This window comes from Chionomys nivalis, chromosome 12, assembly GCF_950005125.1.
Source record: "Chionomys nivalis chromosome 12, mChiNiv1.1, whole genome shotgun sequence".
NCBI lineage: Eukaryota > Metazoa > Chordata > Mammalia > Rodentia > Cricetidae > Chionomys > Chionomys nivalis.
Genome location: NC_080097.1, coordinates 47,140,562 through 47,157,532, shown reverse-complemented (window position 1 = coordinate 47,157,532; position 16,971 = coordinate 47,140,562). Strand labels below are relative to the sequence as shown.

Sequence of the window (16,971 nt, the reverse complement as noted above, 5' to 3'; positions counted from 1 at the left end):
TAATGGAGTCTGGGTTTCCTCACATCAGGTCTCCTGGGCTAGTTCCTAGTAGCGGATGTACTAGTGATACTTCAAAGACAAAAGGACAGAACTGTTCTCTTCCTCTCATTCGTTTTGGCCTCAGGACCCCATGCAGGAACACAGTTCTGTGAAGCACCCCAATGCACCCGCTGAGACCAGATTCCAGCAGAAATGAGGTGAGTGGATGGTGGTGGGGTGCGAGAAGCTCCTACAGTGAGTGACCAGGAATTTGGTGGGGAGACCTGAGCAAGATCAGGAATCGGAGGAGAATCACAGCTGGGAAACAGGCAGGAGAATAGTCCAACCTAGAAGCTGGGCTTTTCTTTGAGTTTTGTGGCAGAGAAGCCATGGTTAACATACAGAGCTGCTGATTGAAGACTCTCAGAATCAGATGGAAAGTGGAGTGTGGAAGGTTTCAAATCTAGGTCTACTGGTTGTCAGCCTTGGGCAGCAACCTTAGGCTGTCCGGTTGTATTTGGGAATCACCCTTCATGCTTCATGCATGTTGGCCAACAATTTAGAACTATCACCTTCGTGTTCAGTGAGAGTCAATACCCAAAGGCTGTGTATTGTGCTTTCTTATAGTTTAAATGGACAGCCAAATTTCCGGCTTAGGCCAGGGAGAAACTCAGGATGGAAACGGCATTGTAGATGCTCCTGAAGAGGCTTCTTACCTTACATAACACTTCCATGGCATATTCCTCTATCTCTGTAATTAGAAATGAATGAATGAATAAACGAACAAATAAATGCCAGGCATGTTTGTAGATACCTATAATGCCCAGTATTAAGGAGATAGAGACAGGCACAGATCTCTGTGAATTTAAGGCTCTTCTGGTCTATTTAATGAGACTGTCTTTTTTTTTTTTTTTTTTTTTTTTTTTTTCAAAACAGTTTTGGAGTCTCTCCTGGAACTAGCTCTTGTAGACCAGGCTGCCCTCGAACTCACAGGGATCTGCCTGCCTCTGCCTCCTGAGCTCTGGGATTAAAGGTGTGCGTCACCACTACCCGGAGAGACTTTGTCTTAAAACACACACACACACACACACCACAGCACAAGATACACACCACAGCACAAGATATATAATGTGATTTTTAAATTTATAAACAAAAGTTCCTTTTACCCAAACAAACAAACAAACCAAAAGCCAAAACCCTCCCAATATATTGATTCTGTTTACTTTTTCAGTCTATTTTGAGTTGGGTGTTGAACATCACAAAAGAGAAAAGCCCTAATTTGATTTTGTTGGGTGTTCCTTACTGTCACTATTGAAGACCTAGGTCCTCCTTGCGGTGTGGTCCTGGCACCCTTGTCAAAGACTGGTTAACACTGTGTGTTTGTGTGTGTGTGTGTGTGTTTACTTCTGAGCTCTTTAATCTGCTCTACTTGTCTGGACTTCTATCTCCATTCTGGTACCACACCGCTTAACTTCTGTGAACTTGGAATAGTATTTGAAATCACAACATTTGATTTCAAATCCCTACATCTTTGTGCTTTTTCTCAAAATGCATTCATTTCTTTGTGGATTTGTGTTGCTCTGCATGAATTGTAGAATCTCTTTATTTCTGTCTAAAAGTATGCCATGGAGCACTTCGGAAGCAGAGCCAGGGAGTGAATTTAAGGCCAACCGAGTTACACAGCAAATCCTTGTCTTGGGGAAAAAAGAAGCCATTGAACTTTTGATAAGGGCCGCAATGCCCTTGAAGACTGCTATGGGGAGTGAGTGGCTCTTTTTAAAACCAATCATAGCAATTCCAGTGTGCACAAAGAAAAAGAGATTTAAAAAAAAAATCCAAATGGCGGAAATGTCAGAAAAATAATAAAATCAATCAATAAAAGTTCTAATCCTTCACTTTTCATAAGCTCTACTAAGAATGTGATGTTGCAGTGTCATTCTTGGCAGACTTTCCTGAGCTAAGTTAAAAGCAAGTATTCTCATCACCAAAACTGAAAAGCGGATTTCCCTGGGCTCTACAGATAAAAGCCGCCCTTGAATCTACAGTTCAGTTTCTGTCATTCAGGAGGCAAGAGTCACTGAGCTGACATTGTCACACTTAGGGAATAACCCACCACGCACTCCAGGACAACATGTCAAGGGACCAGGAGGGTGGTTCAGTGAGTGGCCAAAGCCCAGCCTAGGTCAGCAGGCTTCAGCCACGGGAGCCCGCCATGCCAGATGTGATCACTGGAGTTAGAGGGTGTGAGAAGCAGCTTAGGGAGCCCAGCTGTCAACAGCATCACTGTCCTCTGGAGGAGCTGTGTTCGCGCCTGGCTGCATCATACCCCTGCCTCCGCACCTGGGCTCTGCAGACCTCTGGACTAAGGACTCACTTGATCCTGATAAGAACAAATAACTCAGAGAAACACTGTCTCGAAAAACCAAAAAAAAAAAAAAAAAAAGAACAAAGAACTCTTCCTACCAGGAAAATGTTCAGAAACCTACAAATGGCCTCAGGGCTGAGAGGCTATGTAAGGCTTACTCTTGGATTCTGTAGCCATAGGGCTCTGACCTGACCTACAAGTGCCACAGAATCTAGTAGTTCTAAAGAACAGAAGAAGGGGTGTGCAGGTGTTGTGCACACACCCATGTCCAGAGCAGTGCTATTCAAAGGAGCCAAAAGATGGGGGCAAGCCGGTGTTCTTTGGTCACTGGCAGATGGTGGTTTGTACTCTGTGAGAACATTCATCCTGAAAGAGAGGAGGTGCTGCAATCCGATAAACACTGAAGACACCATACTAGATGAGATCCGCCACTCGTGAAAGGGTAGCTATCCTGTGAGCCCACTGACACGAAGTATCAGCAGCCACCTTCACGGAGAATGGGTGTGGCCAGGGCAGAGGGGAAGAAACACTGAGGAGCTGAATCTGGTCTTTCAGCTAGGTAGAGGAAAACCTTTCTAGAAATAGATGGTATGTTCCACATCCCGAATGACCAGCAGAGGGCTGCTTCTGGCTGGAGCCTGTGGGCCTCCTGGGTCCCTCAGAGTACACAGAGCAGCTGTAACCCAAGCCCAAAGAGACAGAACACAGCAGGAGAGGATCAGGGCCTCACAGATGTGCTCAACCTGGACAGAGCAAGCTCAGGGGGGCTGGAGAGCTCAGGGGCGCTAGAGATGCCAAACAGAGAAGCATGACCACACAGGCCATCTATAGGATAGTCAGCTCACCTGGAGGGGATGATGAGTCGCCATAGCCTTTCATGTCTAAAGCCAGAACCCGGAAGCCTGCCTGGGCCAGAGCGGGGATCTGAAAAACAAAACAGTCCAAGGGCCTGACAGTGTGGCTTCACCAGTCCTTCGCTGGTCTTGTTTGCATCCTTTCCTCCCTCTCTCTTGTGAATGGATCCACCCAAAGTGCCATGTGGTACCCATTAGTCCCCTTCCCATGGAGCAAGAAGAAGCCCATCTCATAAAACTGCCATGGACAGTGGTGGGGTTGTACATTGCATCAAAGTCACATTGGGAAAAATATCCTTTCTGACAAAGTTCTTGCAAATTTCTGTGTTCATTACTAAGATTTCCCAGCAAGAGGTGAAGAATGTCCTCAGGAAGTAACCTGAGGATCAGTATAGCCCCAAGGTACCCAGTGTTGTTGAGGCCTTGTGGTCCCAATTTGGAGATGATTCATCTATCACATCCCACGCTAGCCCACAGCATCTCTCTCTCTCCTCACCCTGACTGGGGAGCACCTTCCACAGTTTCCCTTACCTGGTACCTCCAAGAAAACCAGCTCTCAGGAAACCCATGGCAGAGGCACACGGCAGGGCCAGAGCCCATCTCCACGAAATGTAGACGGCTCCCAGGCTGTGAAAGAGAGTTGGGAGTGATAATAATCTTGATGGCAGGGTAGGCAGAACAGGGCTCACTTATGTAGCCGGTATTCCAGAAGCCATTGCAAGGGACAGCCAGACCTTGCCTGACCCAGCCACCTCAACTTGAGACTCAAAGGCTAGGTAACAATGGCTGGGGACTGTGAGTGACCCATGTGGGTGACACGCCAGGCAGTTTTCTCTACAACGTGAAAAGGTTATGCAGTTGAGAGCAAACAGAATCAAAACAGTTTAGCTTCCTCTTTGGCAATGTGTAGAGTACCATGTTTATTTTATGAGAAACTATTTGCTTCGTGTGTGTGTGTGTGTGCGTATGGGCATGTATGCAAGAGAACATGTGCATGTATGCATGTTTGATACCCAGAGGTCAATGTTGAGTATCTTTCTGTGGTGGTCTGAATGACAAGAACCCCCCAGAGGCCCATGGTTTTAATTAATTGGTCTCCAGTAGGTGGAACTGCTTGGGAAGGATTAGGAGGTGTTACAGAGGGTGAGCTTTGGGGTTTTAGAAGTTTTGGGTTATTCCCAGCATGCTCTCTCCATCTCCTGCTTGTGAATCAAGCTGTGAGCTCTCAACTGCTGCTCCAGCCACTTGCTGCCCTACCTTTGTCAACTATCAAAAACTCTAACCCTCTGGAACTGTAAGCCCAAATAATGTCTGCCTGCTATAAGATGCCTTGGTCATGGTATTTTATCACAGCAACAGAGTAGTAACTAAGACACATTTTCTAGAGCTGTCTACCTTATTTACTTAATTTTAATTTGTTTGAGACAGAACCTCACCAAACAGGTTATCCCTGTTGGTCACCAAGCCCCAGGGATCTGTTTGTTTCTGCTTCCCAGCGATTGTGATGGCAAACACACACCATCATGCCTAGCTCTGTGTTTTACATGTGCTCTATTTACTGAGCCATCTCTCCTCCCCAGAGGTCTGCTTCTTAAATAGGAATTGTTTGTACAGTCCTTTTGGTGACTCTATTGGCAAGATGACCCTGAGGGCTTTTAACATTGGCATTATCCCTTCTCCCTGGCACATGCTGGCATTTTCTAGACACGGCTCCCCCTGGCAATAGTGATATGGTCACAGGACTGAGTCCTGGCCCATCAGAAGACATGAATGCTGCAACAAGGGCTCCGGCCACTCACCACGCTTTGTTCTCTTCTGTTTTCCTATCTGTGTACTGACAACTCAATGGCCCTTGCTATTCCGCATACACGGCCCTCGCTATTCCGCATACATGGCCCTCGCTATTCCGCATACATGGCCCTTGCTATTCCACATAGCATTTTATGTGCTGTGGTCAGAGAGAATGTGGCTGACTTACCTTCACGGTTACATACCCATGACTGACGTCATTTGGATTGCAGGGGACTGGCAGAGGGGCCTCAGGAAACTGAAAATATGATGGGCACAGTGTGAGACCCCAGACATCACCTCTGCCACCCCTCCTGAATGTGTTCCTGGTGGTCCTCATGAACCAGTCCCCTCCAGTTCGGGCATGGCTGGGCTCCATGAGTTGTCTCGGTTCATGGAGTCTTGTGAGTTCCGGCCAATGGAATGCAGACAGGAGTACATAGCCCCCTGGTTAAGCCAAGAAAACCCACATATGACTCTCTACAGTACCTCATCTCCTATCTTTCAACTGGGTATTATGTGTGATTTTGAAAGCTCCCAGTGGAGGACAGTAGGCCCTCTAATGACTGGCTGTGTTCCACAAAGGCCCTGGGGCTCCCAAATGAACGTTATATGAGCCAGAGAAACACAGACTTATAAATCTTTATGGTTTCAGTCCATGCTTCACAGAAGTCCTCAGATAGCCCAGGCTCAGGCCAGGCATAGCTGCTACCTCTCTGTGATGCTCTGTCAGAAGGGGTCTCCCTTTAGTCAGCTGCAGCCCAACTCTGTGCCTGTCTTCAACTGTTCAAGTTCCCACCGCAGAGTTCCACGGACTGGGCATTTTCAACAACAGACTGCTATCTCCTCAGTTTGGGAGGACAGGGGTCTTAGATGAAAGGTGTTAACAGGGCCAGTTAGTTTCTCCTGAGACCTGCCTCTATGTTTATAGATAGCTACCGCCCTCTGTAGCCTCATGTGTCCCTCTGGGGGCCTGTGACTTAGTTTCTACTTCTTACATGAAAGGACCATGTCATATTAGGTTGCTGTTCTCCCTTTTGGTCTTCTGTTGCCTTAATCACCTCTTCTAAGGCTCTGTGTTCAAATCCAATCACATTCTGAGATACTGGGCACTGCCGTTTCAGTATATGAATTTCTGAGAACCCATCCCCTAACAGCCTGTGTCTTGGGCCTTATCCTTGTCCACTAGAGACCCTGGACCTGTCTTTGGATAACATCTACGTAAGGAGGAAAGTTCCAGAACACTCCCTTTTTTACCTTACTGGTGTCAGTTCCCAAAGCATCAATAGCAGAGGAGGAGCTACTGAGCACATGGGCCAGTCAGTCTCCTCCTGACTGAGCCCCAACTGCACAAGCTACACCTGCCATCTCGAGTGCAGATGGGCCCACCTAAGAAAGCCGTCCTCTAAAGTGGGGGGCTTAAACTCTGGAATCTAGTCCCCCTTGTCAGAGAGAACAGCTCAGAAAGTGAGTCCCATCTGGGTTATGCTACACTCTAGATGAATCTTAAGGGCATTATACCAAAAGGGAAACAAGCTAGAAATGAGAAGGCACACACTGTGTGAGTCTACATATCGGAGGCACCTGGAAATCAGACTCATAGAAACAGAAAGCCGAGTGTAGATTGGGGGCTGTGTGAGTCATTATTTAATGGGACAAGGTTTTGGCTTTTTTTTAAAATGGAAGAGCTTGGAAGCAGACGGACTGGGCTACACACAGTTCTGAACGTACCTAATGCCTCTGAACTGCTCACAGAGGAGTGAGAGAGCACCTCGGTCTCCTTACTGTCTCCCCAAACACCAGAAGGACGGCAGGAAGCCAGACCCTGCTCAGACCTAAAGTTACCTGTATCCCTGTGACCTTCTCCAGTTCTCTCAGAGCTGTGTCTGTGTCATGGACCAGGATGGTGACCATCCCCATATCTCGGGCTGGCTTCAGATTGCTCCCAAAGTCATCTAGGAAAACAACCTGGACCCAAACAGTACAAGCATCAACCAGAGGAAGCATCTCGTGTGAGCAGAGCATCAGAAGGAAACATCTGTGAATGGCTCCGGGGACAGTCTCCTCAGGGATGGGGCTCTAGGTTTGTCTTGAGCATCTCGTGGTGAGGTGGGTCCAGAAGGAGGAAGGGTCAGTACGTGAAGGAGAGGGACCTTAGTCCAGTCAGCCTTTAAGATGAGAGGAGGTGAGCATAATACAGCGTTTCAGCAGAGTGACTCCCAGGACCCTTAATAAACAGAAGGATTCAAGTAGGCCAGGATTCTTGGACAGGGAGACTATGGCAGAAGGAGACTCACTCTCGGTCACTAGCTTTGTGTTCTTGGCCAAGTCTTCTGGGGCCTCTGTTTCTTCATTAGTAAACATGGGAAGCTGCTCTAACATCATCTGACGGCACTGACACCTCACAAAGGGCCACATCAATGGTACGTTCTAGACTGAGCTATGTTCAAAGGCATCCCTCCTGACACAAGAGGAATGGGCCTAAGACCAGGCTGCCAGGCCTCAAGTGCACCTCAGTCTGTCAACTCCATCAGTCCCCTGTTGCAAGATCTCTGTGACACCCTTTCCCCTGAAAAGGGAGTGTCTACTCACCTCACTGGGTTGGGCCTTCAGGGTTTCCAGTACAAACTTGTAGATCTGAGGCTCGGGTTTTATCAGTCCGACCTGACAGGACTCAATCAGGAAGTCGAAGTGCTGGCTCAGATCACACATCATCTGTGCCAAGCTGCCTCGCTTGTCACTGTCGTCCAGCCAGTTGTTGGTGATGACGCAGGTTGTGAATCCTGAGCGGGGAGAAGGGGTTGCCAGGGAGGGGATCAGCTATAGGGAGCCATATTCTGGATGCCTCGAAGGGGTCCCTGGGAATTGGGAAGTCCCTACCGCGGGCTCCTGCTCACAAATGTCAGTCTCTGCATACAGAGATTTCGTGAGAGAAGTTGAAAAAGAATCGTCCTTCCCCACGAGCACCTCCTGAGGGCAAGCAAAGACGGGAGCTTTCTGAAGACCACTCTCCACTCCCTGCCACTATCACCTCATCTTATAAGGCTGTCTTAAGTTTCATCAGCTCGTGGGCTCCTCTCCACTTCCGTGGCAGGCAGGGAAGATATTCCTATCTTACACTGACAGCTGGACATGGCACATTCAGCTCAGAGCCCACAGTGAAGTTGGGCACTCCTGTGGAGTCTATACTAAGACTCAATACTGAAAACTCCACCTGTATTTTAAAACTGCAACCACCGGGGTGCACAGGGTAACATGAACCAAGAAGGAAATTCAGTACAACACGACTCAGCAGCCCATGTTGGCTCAAACTTCTAGAGTCTGATCCCAGGCAGTTTACTTTCGTCATATTTAAGCACAATTTTGGAAAAAGCTTCCGGATGATAATTAACCCAATGTGTGTACAACAAAGTTTAAGACACATTTACATTGAAGCCCTTTCCAAAGTCCACGTGGCTGAGATAAGCATAAGTTTGGGGGATTCAAGTGTGGCCTGACCCTACAGATGGCACAGGCTGCCAGGCTACTAACTACATTCATTCCCAGCTTTCTGGGCAGAGAAGAGGTATCCATCCTCCTGTGAAGAGACAACCTTGTGTGTTTAATACTCTTGGTTCCCCTAGTGCTTATCTGTGAGCGCAAAGACCTTGTGCCATCTACAAAAGCAAAAACCACCTGCTCCGAGCAACACAAACTGAATTCCCATTTCAAAACTGGAGAAACAAAGACACAGATGGTATCATCCCCTGGTTTTGTCTACACAGCCGAGCAAGAAACAGGAGGTAATGGAAACGAGACAGATGAGTCTATGGCGAGCGAAGACCTCTGGTTGTGGGATGGGCTATGGCTTGACTGTGTCTCCTAAAAGCTCGCATTGCAAACTTACTTCCTACTGTCATAGTGCTAGTGGGCAGAGGTCTAACAAAATAGCTGGGTCACGAGAGCTCCGCCCTCATGATGGAAACCAGTGCTTGTAACATAACGGGAGCTGCAGGTGAATATCTTGTCTTTCAGGCATCCACACTGTGTTCTTCCCTTCCCTTTCCCAGCCTGGTGAGACACAGCAGGAAGACACTCACAGATACAGCCCTCTCGATCTTGTGCTCCTTTGTGAACTCTCTAATCCCAGGTCTTTTGTTACAGCAGCACAGATGGACTGAGTCAGATGTCTTGACCACAAAGACAAGTCTGATGCAATAGTTTCACTGATGCTCACGAGGAAGAGGCAGGCACTACAATAAAATGCCTGCCCATGTGTGGATGTGACTTCGCATCTTAGACCGCATGGCATCATCTCAACTCACACCAGTTCATAGCACGACTCTGACACCCAAAGACTGGAAAAATCAGAGTTGCTTAAAAGCCTCATTTTAAAATCTGTGGCAGAAGTTTGGTCATTTGGATAATTATTGATAGTAATTAGTAACAATGAAAGGATAGAATTTTGTTCATAAAGCAGTAACTGATCATTGCTTTAGTATATAAAATTATATCATTTCCCAGGGATCCTAACAGTAAGCTAGTTAGTAAGAGTTTTCTCAAGTAGTAATGCTGGTTCTGGAGGCTTGCTTTAAGGGTGTGTCAGATCTGTGACCTTGAGACATACTTAGCTGTGTTCTGACCTCAGCTTTCCCAGGGCTCTGGTGTAGCCAGGCCAGAATGGGCAGCATTGAGTCTCTTACCTTTCTTTCTGAGAGCAATAGCTGCCTGGAGCATGGGGCGGTTGATGCTTCTTGCTGCCATGGCTTGATTGAATATTTGACTTATGGAGAAATCCTCAGGTAGGCTGGTTCCAGAGGCGCTGGAGTGCTTCCTGAAGCTCTCTTCCATGAGTGGTGCCCACTGTAAAGCAAACAGATGTGGGAGGTAAGCAGGGTCAGTGGTTGCAGCCTTGGAGAAGGCTCGGCAGCACCGCGAAGTTCAAATGTGTGCGGTCCAATCCTGGGAACAAGCTCCCCGAGAGAAAGGACGAAGGTGAGTTGCACTAGAATAACAGGAACTGGGGTGCTCAGAAGCAGGCTAAATTCCTTCCCCCCAATTCTGAAGTCTGTGACAGTCAAAGTCAAGATGCAGACAGAATGGTGTCTGTTTCATAGGTGGTGCTGCCCGCTCACTTTGCTCAAAGGAGAAGGACCTAAGTAATCCTCTAGGGTCCCTTTTCCAATCTCTTCCTGAAGGTTGTATTCTCCTGACTTAGTTACTTCCTGTTAGTGGTCAGAAGCTTAACATATGAATTGGAGAATGTTGTGAAATATATGTTAAGTAGGCAAAGGTGTGTCATATTTGTTTATGCTGCATTTGTTCAATGGTGAAAAGATGCATTACATTTGTTTATGCTGCAGTTCTTTAATTATGAAAAGACATGTTGCTGCTTCACCTTGCCTGCCCAAGGTGCCTGATTGGCTTAATAAAAAGCTGGATGGCCAATAGCTATGCAAGAGAGGGATATGTGTCAGAGAGAATAAGGAGAAGGAGAAATCTAGTTTCGAGAAGGAAAGAAGAAGAAGAAGAAGAAGAAGAAGAAGAAGAAGAGGAAGAGGAAGAGGAAGAGGAAGAGGAAGAGGAAGAGGAAGAGGAAGAGGAAGAGGAAGAGGAAGAGGAAGAGGAAGAGGAAGAAGAGAATGAGGGAGAAAGAGAGGGACACGCCTAGGGCCAGAAACCAGACATCTGCCAACCAGCCAGACACTGGAGAAAAAAGGAAAGTAAGACATGAAGCAAAGACCTAAAGTGAAAGGCAGATAAAGAGAACCAGGTTAATTTAAGTTAAAAGAGCTAGCCAGAAACAAGCCTAGACTAGGTCAAGCATTCATGACTGTTGGGAGCAAGTAAGTCCTGGCCTTCAGCAGCTCTTCCCTGCTAGAGCCTTCTAATTGAAGTTACTAGAAGCTGTGCTTTGCCTAGAGGATCAGAGGATGGGATTTTCACCTGTTGGCCATTGACTGCAGGGTATTTAAGCCTCCATGGTGCTATTAAAGAGGGGCTTTTGTACCAGTGATTGGAGGTCCGTGTGTTGGTCTGTCTCTGCGTGTGTTTCCTCAACCTTGCCTGAAGCTTGTGAACTGGGTTCTAGTGCATAGAGCACAGACAGGGGGCGCGGTGCGCGGCACATGACTAATAATAAGTCTCCATGTGATGATTTGGGAGCTGGTTGGTGACCCAAAAGAAAGCCTGCAACAGGTCACAGTCATTAAGATAACAGCCAGCCTTCAAAGAGAAACTACACTCATCACTACTGATATGGTCTGAACAAACAATGTCCTCTCAAAACTGGAACATTGAAGTCCTTGAATCTTAGAATATGACTTTTGGGGACAAGGGCTTTACAGATGAGGTTTAGGCAAAATGAGGTCACTACGGTGAACTCTAACTCAATAAGGTGTACATTCTTAGAGAAGGGGATCAGAAGAGGCCGTGATGCTATCATTTAATACCAGTACTAGCCTCCAAGTTTGATCCAAAGGGCTGCATTATTGGCGCCTTTGGAGATATGGAGGTGAGAGGTCCTTATGTGATTGGGAGCATATGCTAGGGATGGTAGGATGGCAACTGCCCACCCTCTCTCTCCTTCTAACTGATCCATAAGCTGTGCAGCCTAAGCCAGATGCCCAGCACTATGGAGCGGTCCAGTCTTTATCTGTGAGATAAATAAATATTTTCCCTTTGTAAGTTAGTTGCCTCCGATATTTTATTCTAGCAACATAAAGCTAATCCACAGAGGGAAAATCATGCATTGATACAGTGAGAAACTGGCTGTCCACAAAAAGAAACCCCACAAGAAACCAATCCCTTTGTAACTCTAGAACTTTTCAGTTTGTTTCAGCTACTCAGTCGGAGGCATTTTACTATGGCAGTTTATGACGGAGTAAATGTCTTCATCCCACTAAAAATGAGTGTGTTGAAGTCTTAACCTTCAGTGTACATTATCTGGAGGTCAGGGCTTTGGGAGATGACTGAGTCATGAGAGTAGAGTCACCATGCATGGAACCCTAAAAAGATAGGGGAGCTTGCTTTTTCTCCTACTAGGATACAGGAGGAAGAAGGCTTACTGGAATCCAGAAAGACCACCCTCCCCAGGTACCTTGGGTTCTTTAGCCTCTAGAGGATTAAGAGATGAACACCTGATATTTGAGTCACCCAGTCTCCTGCAGTATCTTTACAACAGCAGCCTAAGCTACAACAGATCCCAAGTAATCTCACCGCAGAATGAATCACAGTATAATACCCCACTGCAACACTATTCATGAGACTCTCAAACTAAAAGCTACCCAGAAGCCCAGCAATCTCAAGATACACAGAGTAGGGCACATGCATACAGTGGACCCCCAGTGGCCCCCAGTAGTTGAAGAATAAACTATTGCTAATGCCTGCAAAGCATCTATGAACACCACATACACAAAACCAAGTGGAATATGCCAAACAGCAAAGTTCCCCTTGTCCAAATGCTAGCACAGGCAAGAACGATGGAGGTTAGGACTGAGGCAGCAGCTGCTTGTGGAAAGGTCGTGTCCACGGGAACATAGAGAGAGGGTCCCACTATGATCCCCATGTGTTTTGACCTGGTGCTAAAGTATGAGTGTGTTCAGTTTGGAAATCTTGGCCAGAGTTACATTGTGTGTGCACCCTTCTGTTTCCATCCTGCGCATAAATGGAATGAAGAGTCTAAGCTCACTTTCGCACTGTTTTTTTTTTTTGTTGTTGTTGTTTTTGTTTTTGACAACTTGAGACAAACTAGGTCATCTGGGAAGGGGGGGAACCTCAGTAAGAAAATCCCTCCATCAGGCTGGCCTGTGTGCAAATCTGTGGGGCATATTTTTGATTAATGATGATGTGAGAGGGTCCTGCCCACTTCAGCCAGTGCCACCTCTGGGTGGGTGGCCCTAGGTGCTACAAGAGAGGTAGCTGGTATAAGCCCGGAGAATAAGCCAGTAAGCAGCAGCCCTTCATGGTCTCTGCTTCTGTTTCTACCTCCAGGTTCCTACCTATGTTTGAGTTTCTGCCCTGACTTTCCTCAGTGAAGGACAGTGACCTGTAATGCAAATAAACCCTTTCCTCCCCAAGTTGCTCTTAGTCAACGTGTTTATCCCAATAGTAGAAAGCAAAGTAGAACAACTTCCAAAGATAATTTTTTTTTTTTTTTTGGTTTTTCAAGACAGGATATCTCTGTATCTTTGGAGCCTGTCCTGGAACTAGCTCTTGTAGACCAGGCTGGCCTTGAACTCACAGAGATCCACCTGCCTCTGCCTCCCCAGTGCTGGGATTAAAGGCATGTGCCACCACTGCCTGGCCAAAGATAATTTTTAAAAGGACAATTCAAGCTTTAGGCGTCTTTGCCTGGGTATAATTAAATTTCTCAGACTTCTAGCCCTGTGAGTTTCTAGATGAGCAGAAACGGCTCAGGAAGTCTGAAGCAGGTGCACGTTAAACCGCCTGCTGGAAGTTCACCCCAAACCATCCCATGTCACTGAAGATACACGGCATTCCCCTCCTTATTCTGAACAATGCCACTGAAGGTGTTTGCACTGGATAAATCTTCAGAGATAGTTGTTCCCCATGGCATTGGCACAACTGTTCTTCACTGTTCGTTGTGGTGTGTGTGCGTGTGCATGTAAATGCATGTATGATAAAGTGACTGCAATATTCTCAGCAATACCACACAGTGTGAGCCCTCTCTCTCTCTCTCTCTCTCTCTCTCTCTCTCTCTCTCTCTCTCTTTCTCGTTCTTTCTCTGTTTTTATTAATTTGAAAGTAGGCACACAAAGTAATGAATTTCATCATGGGGTTTTCATAATGCTCTGTGTCCTTTTTAAATTCAATTATCTTATTTTGAAAATTTCATCTCAGAGTACTGTATTCACAGCATTTCCACCCCTCCCCTCACTCCTCCAACTCTTCTTGTGTTTCTTCTGTTCCCTCTAATTTATCATAGCTTGTTTATATGTGTGTGTTGTGTGCACACACATGTATGTGCTTGTGTATGTGTGTGCATGTATACATATGTATATCTATATATACATATGTGTGTGTGTGTGTATGGATGTTTAGGACTAACCACAGGGACTGGATAATCTATCAGGGATCTCCTCCCTGGAGAAAACTGATTCTCTCTTGTTCAGCAGCCATTAATTGTCTATAGTCTTCATCTAGGGGTGCGGTCTTGTAAGATTTTCCTCATCCATGTTGGCATATCAACTGATGATTGTATTGCAATGGTCTTGTTTAGGCAGTCATATTGAGATTTCATGGGTACAGCTTCCCTGTCATATATGGAAGACACTATCTTGCAGCAAACTTTTTGGTCCTCTGTCTCTTATGATCTTTCTTTTTAATGAAGTGGTCCCCAAATTCTCTGATCAGATAATAATTGTCTATAGTAATATAGTTTTTCCAAAAAGGTGATTTAAAAAACCTGTGGGTTTATAAACAGATTCTTTATAGACACACAAACTGAGACCCTATCTAATTATAAAGTAGTTGAGAATTTAGCACCAGGACCAGCTCTCTTACTGAGCACTGACTGAGTGAAACACTCTGCACTAAACATTCTCAGGTTTCACAACCACTTTGGCATGGGTGGTATCATCATGCATCTTACTGATAACGCAATGGAGGTTTCGAGAAGTTAAGTAACTTGCTGTGGTCTTGACATGTAAGTAGGGCCTATAGATTCAAACCCAGTCCCTGATTCCAGAGTCTCCTGCTCTACAGTTATTGAGTTAATGGTTCAGTGGCTCTGTCTTGAAATAGCTGCTCTTGTCGCCAAGTTTCCTGTCACAGTTCCTCAGGGCTTGAAACGTTCCTCAGGTTGGCCCAGGCAGACTACAGTGCGGTCCAAAACACACTGTCCAGTGTCTTGGTGTTTTGTAAGTTATAGGGGGTTGTGGGGGGGTGACTTAAGAAAATATGATCTTGCCCATGGTGAGTTGAAGGCCAGGGTGGAAACTCAATAAAGCACTGAGTCTCCCAAAGGGGTCCACACAGTGTGCCCTCACCTGGGAGAAAGTGATCTTCCCTCTCATGAGTTGCTCATTGGGTCCCTCTGGGGATTCCTTCTGGAAGGCATCTATCAGGAAGCCTCTGGAAGACACAAGGAATATCACCATCACCAGCCGCCATTTACTGTTGTCAGAAAGACAGGAAGATGTAAGCCACGGTCAAGCTTGTCCACATCATCTTTAGCTCTCATTTTTCAAAAGGAACGAATTTTTTTCCTGGAATTTATTATGTACATATAGTTCCAATTTTATCTTAATCTCTCATTTCTAAAAATATTTCCTGTGTTAAGGTCTGAAGTTGCTCACCTTCAAAATTCCCATGCTGAAGTTTTACCTTCCAGTACTTCACAATGGGGCTATATTTGGAGATGGACTCTTTAAAGTGATAATGAAGTTAATGAGGTCCTAATTTAACACAATTGGTATTCTAAAAAAGAGATTATTTTAGACACAGACACACACAGAGATGATGCTTCAAGTCAAGGACAGATTTGTTGGAGGGAACCAACTGTCACAAATATAGAATGACATTTTGGATTAAGAATCTGTGGTTTCTAGTCAGTTGGGGCTGAAGAATCAGATGTGATTAACAGGAGACCAGAATCACTGAGGTTAAATCTTCTGGGAGGTATTTCTTCAGGGTTAGTACTCAGAAGCTTTTACTGGGGGCAGGGAAGGGCAAGGCTGCATCTCATACTGGCAACCAAGCCTGGCAATGTGTAAGATCTCCCAGATGGTATTAGTTTTGATGACATAAAAGCTGCAGGATTAAAGGGGCCATGAAAACAACTCAGCCTCAGTACTGTGTGGCAGGGTCAGCAGGGAGACCAGCCTCCATTGTAGTAGAGGCGCCAGCATATTAGAAGTACCTGGACCATGCTACACCAGCCTAGGACAGTGATGGGTGTGCAGTGGAGTCAACCTGAGCCTATGAGACAAACTGTGTGTGCTGCATCTGGCAGCACTGGGGAAGAAGAGTGTTTAAACCCACAGGAGCCCAGGAGATCATGAGTGAGTCCCAGATGTCAGAGTCTGAACTCTTTACACTGCTGGAGTTTATGTTTTCTTTGATCTGATTATACTGTACTCTGGTTCTTCTCTCTTGGAATAAGAAAGTATGTAACTTGTTTTTAACTTTATAGGAGCTCACAGTTAAGAAATCTCTTGATTTTTAAAAAGAACTTGAACTTTTAAGTGTTGAAAATTTTAAGGACTATGGGACTTTTAAAAGTCAGACTACATTTTATATTGTAATATTAACACGGAGATCTTGCGTACAAGCCATGAAATGGGTATTACTTAAAGGGATATGCTTGTGCGTTAACAATGACATGGGGTAGACGAAACTGTCATAATTCATTTTGCCAAACTGGCACAGATCTAGACACATGTGGGTAGAGAACATTTCAGTCGAGGAGATGTCTCCATCAAACTGACCTGTTGCCAGGCCTGTGGAGCATTTTCTTGATTATTTATGTGTGAGAGTCCAGCCCACTGTGGGAAGACCATCCCTGGGCTGAATAAGAACAGCAACTGAGAAAGTCAAGAATAGCAAGCCAGTAAGAACCATTCCTCCACTGTTTGTGAACCAGTTCCTGTCTCTAAGCTCGTGCTTTGAGTTCTTGTTCTGGCTTTCCTAGGTGGTGAGCTGTAACCATCACCAAACAAGTAAGCCAAACAAGCCCTTTCCTCCCCAAGTTGCTGGTTGCCATGGTGTTTATCACAGTAAAAGAAAAGCAACAAGAAGATCAACTTTTCTGAAACCTTGGTCTTGACCTTCTACCCTTCCAGAACGCTCTCCTACTAACCCAGCCAGTCTGTACGGTTGGCAGCCCTGATTAATGGACATACCTCCCCTGTTATCAGTTGCAATGCCAAGCCCTTTGCAGACATTTACCATCCCCAAGTGTGAGAACAATTATCTCCTACTTGGGAATTTTGTTTTTGACTATAGTGGAGTATTTTAAAGCAGATTAACCCTCTTTCAGGTAAA

General features: G+C 45.8%; 1 protein-coding gene across 1 annotated transcript in view; it reads right to left on the bottom strand.

The window, feature by feature from the left end:
• Positions 1–16,971, bottom strand: part of Ephx2 (epoxide hydrolase 2) — a 38,259-nt gene that overhangs the window by 17,605 nt on the left and 3,683 nt on the right. The window contains exons 2-9 of the mRNA XM_057786088.1: positions 14,976–15,060; positions 9,669–9,828; positions 7,579–7,769; positions 6,832–6,954; positions 5,177–5,245; positions 3,730–3,825; positions 3,190–3,268; positions 696–730 (exon numbers count right to left, since the gene is read on the bottom strand). Coding sequence (XP_057642071.1) covers positions 696–730; positions 3,190–3,268; positions 3,730–3,825; positions 5,177–5,245; positions 6,832–6,954; positions 7,579–7,769; positions 9,669–9,828; positions 14,976–15,060 — 838 coding nt within the window. The remainder of the gene's footprint in view (positions 1–695; positions 731–3,189; positions 3,269–3,729; positions 3,826–5,176; positions 5,246–6,831; positions 6,955–7,578; positions 7,770–9,668; positions 9,829–14,975; positions 15,061–16,971) is intronic.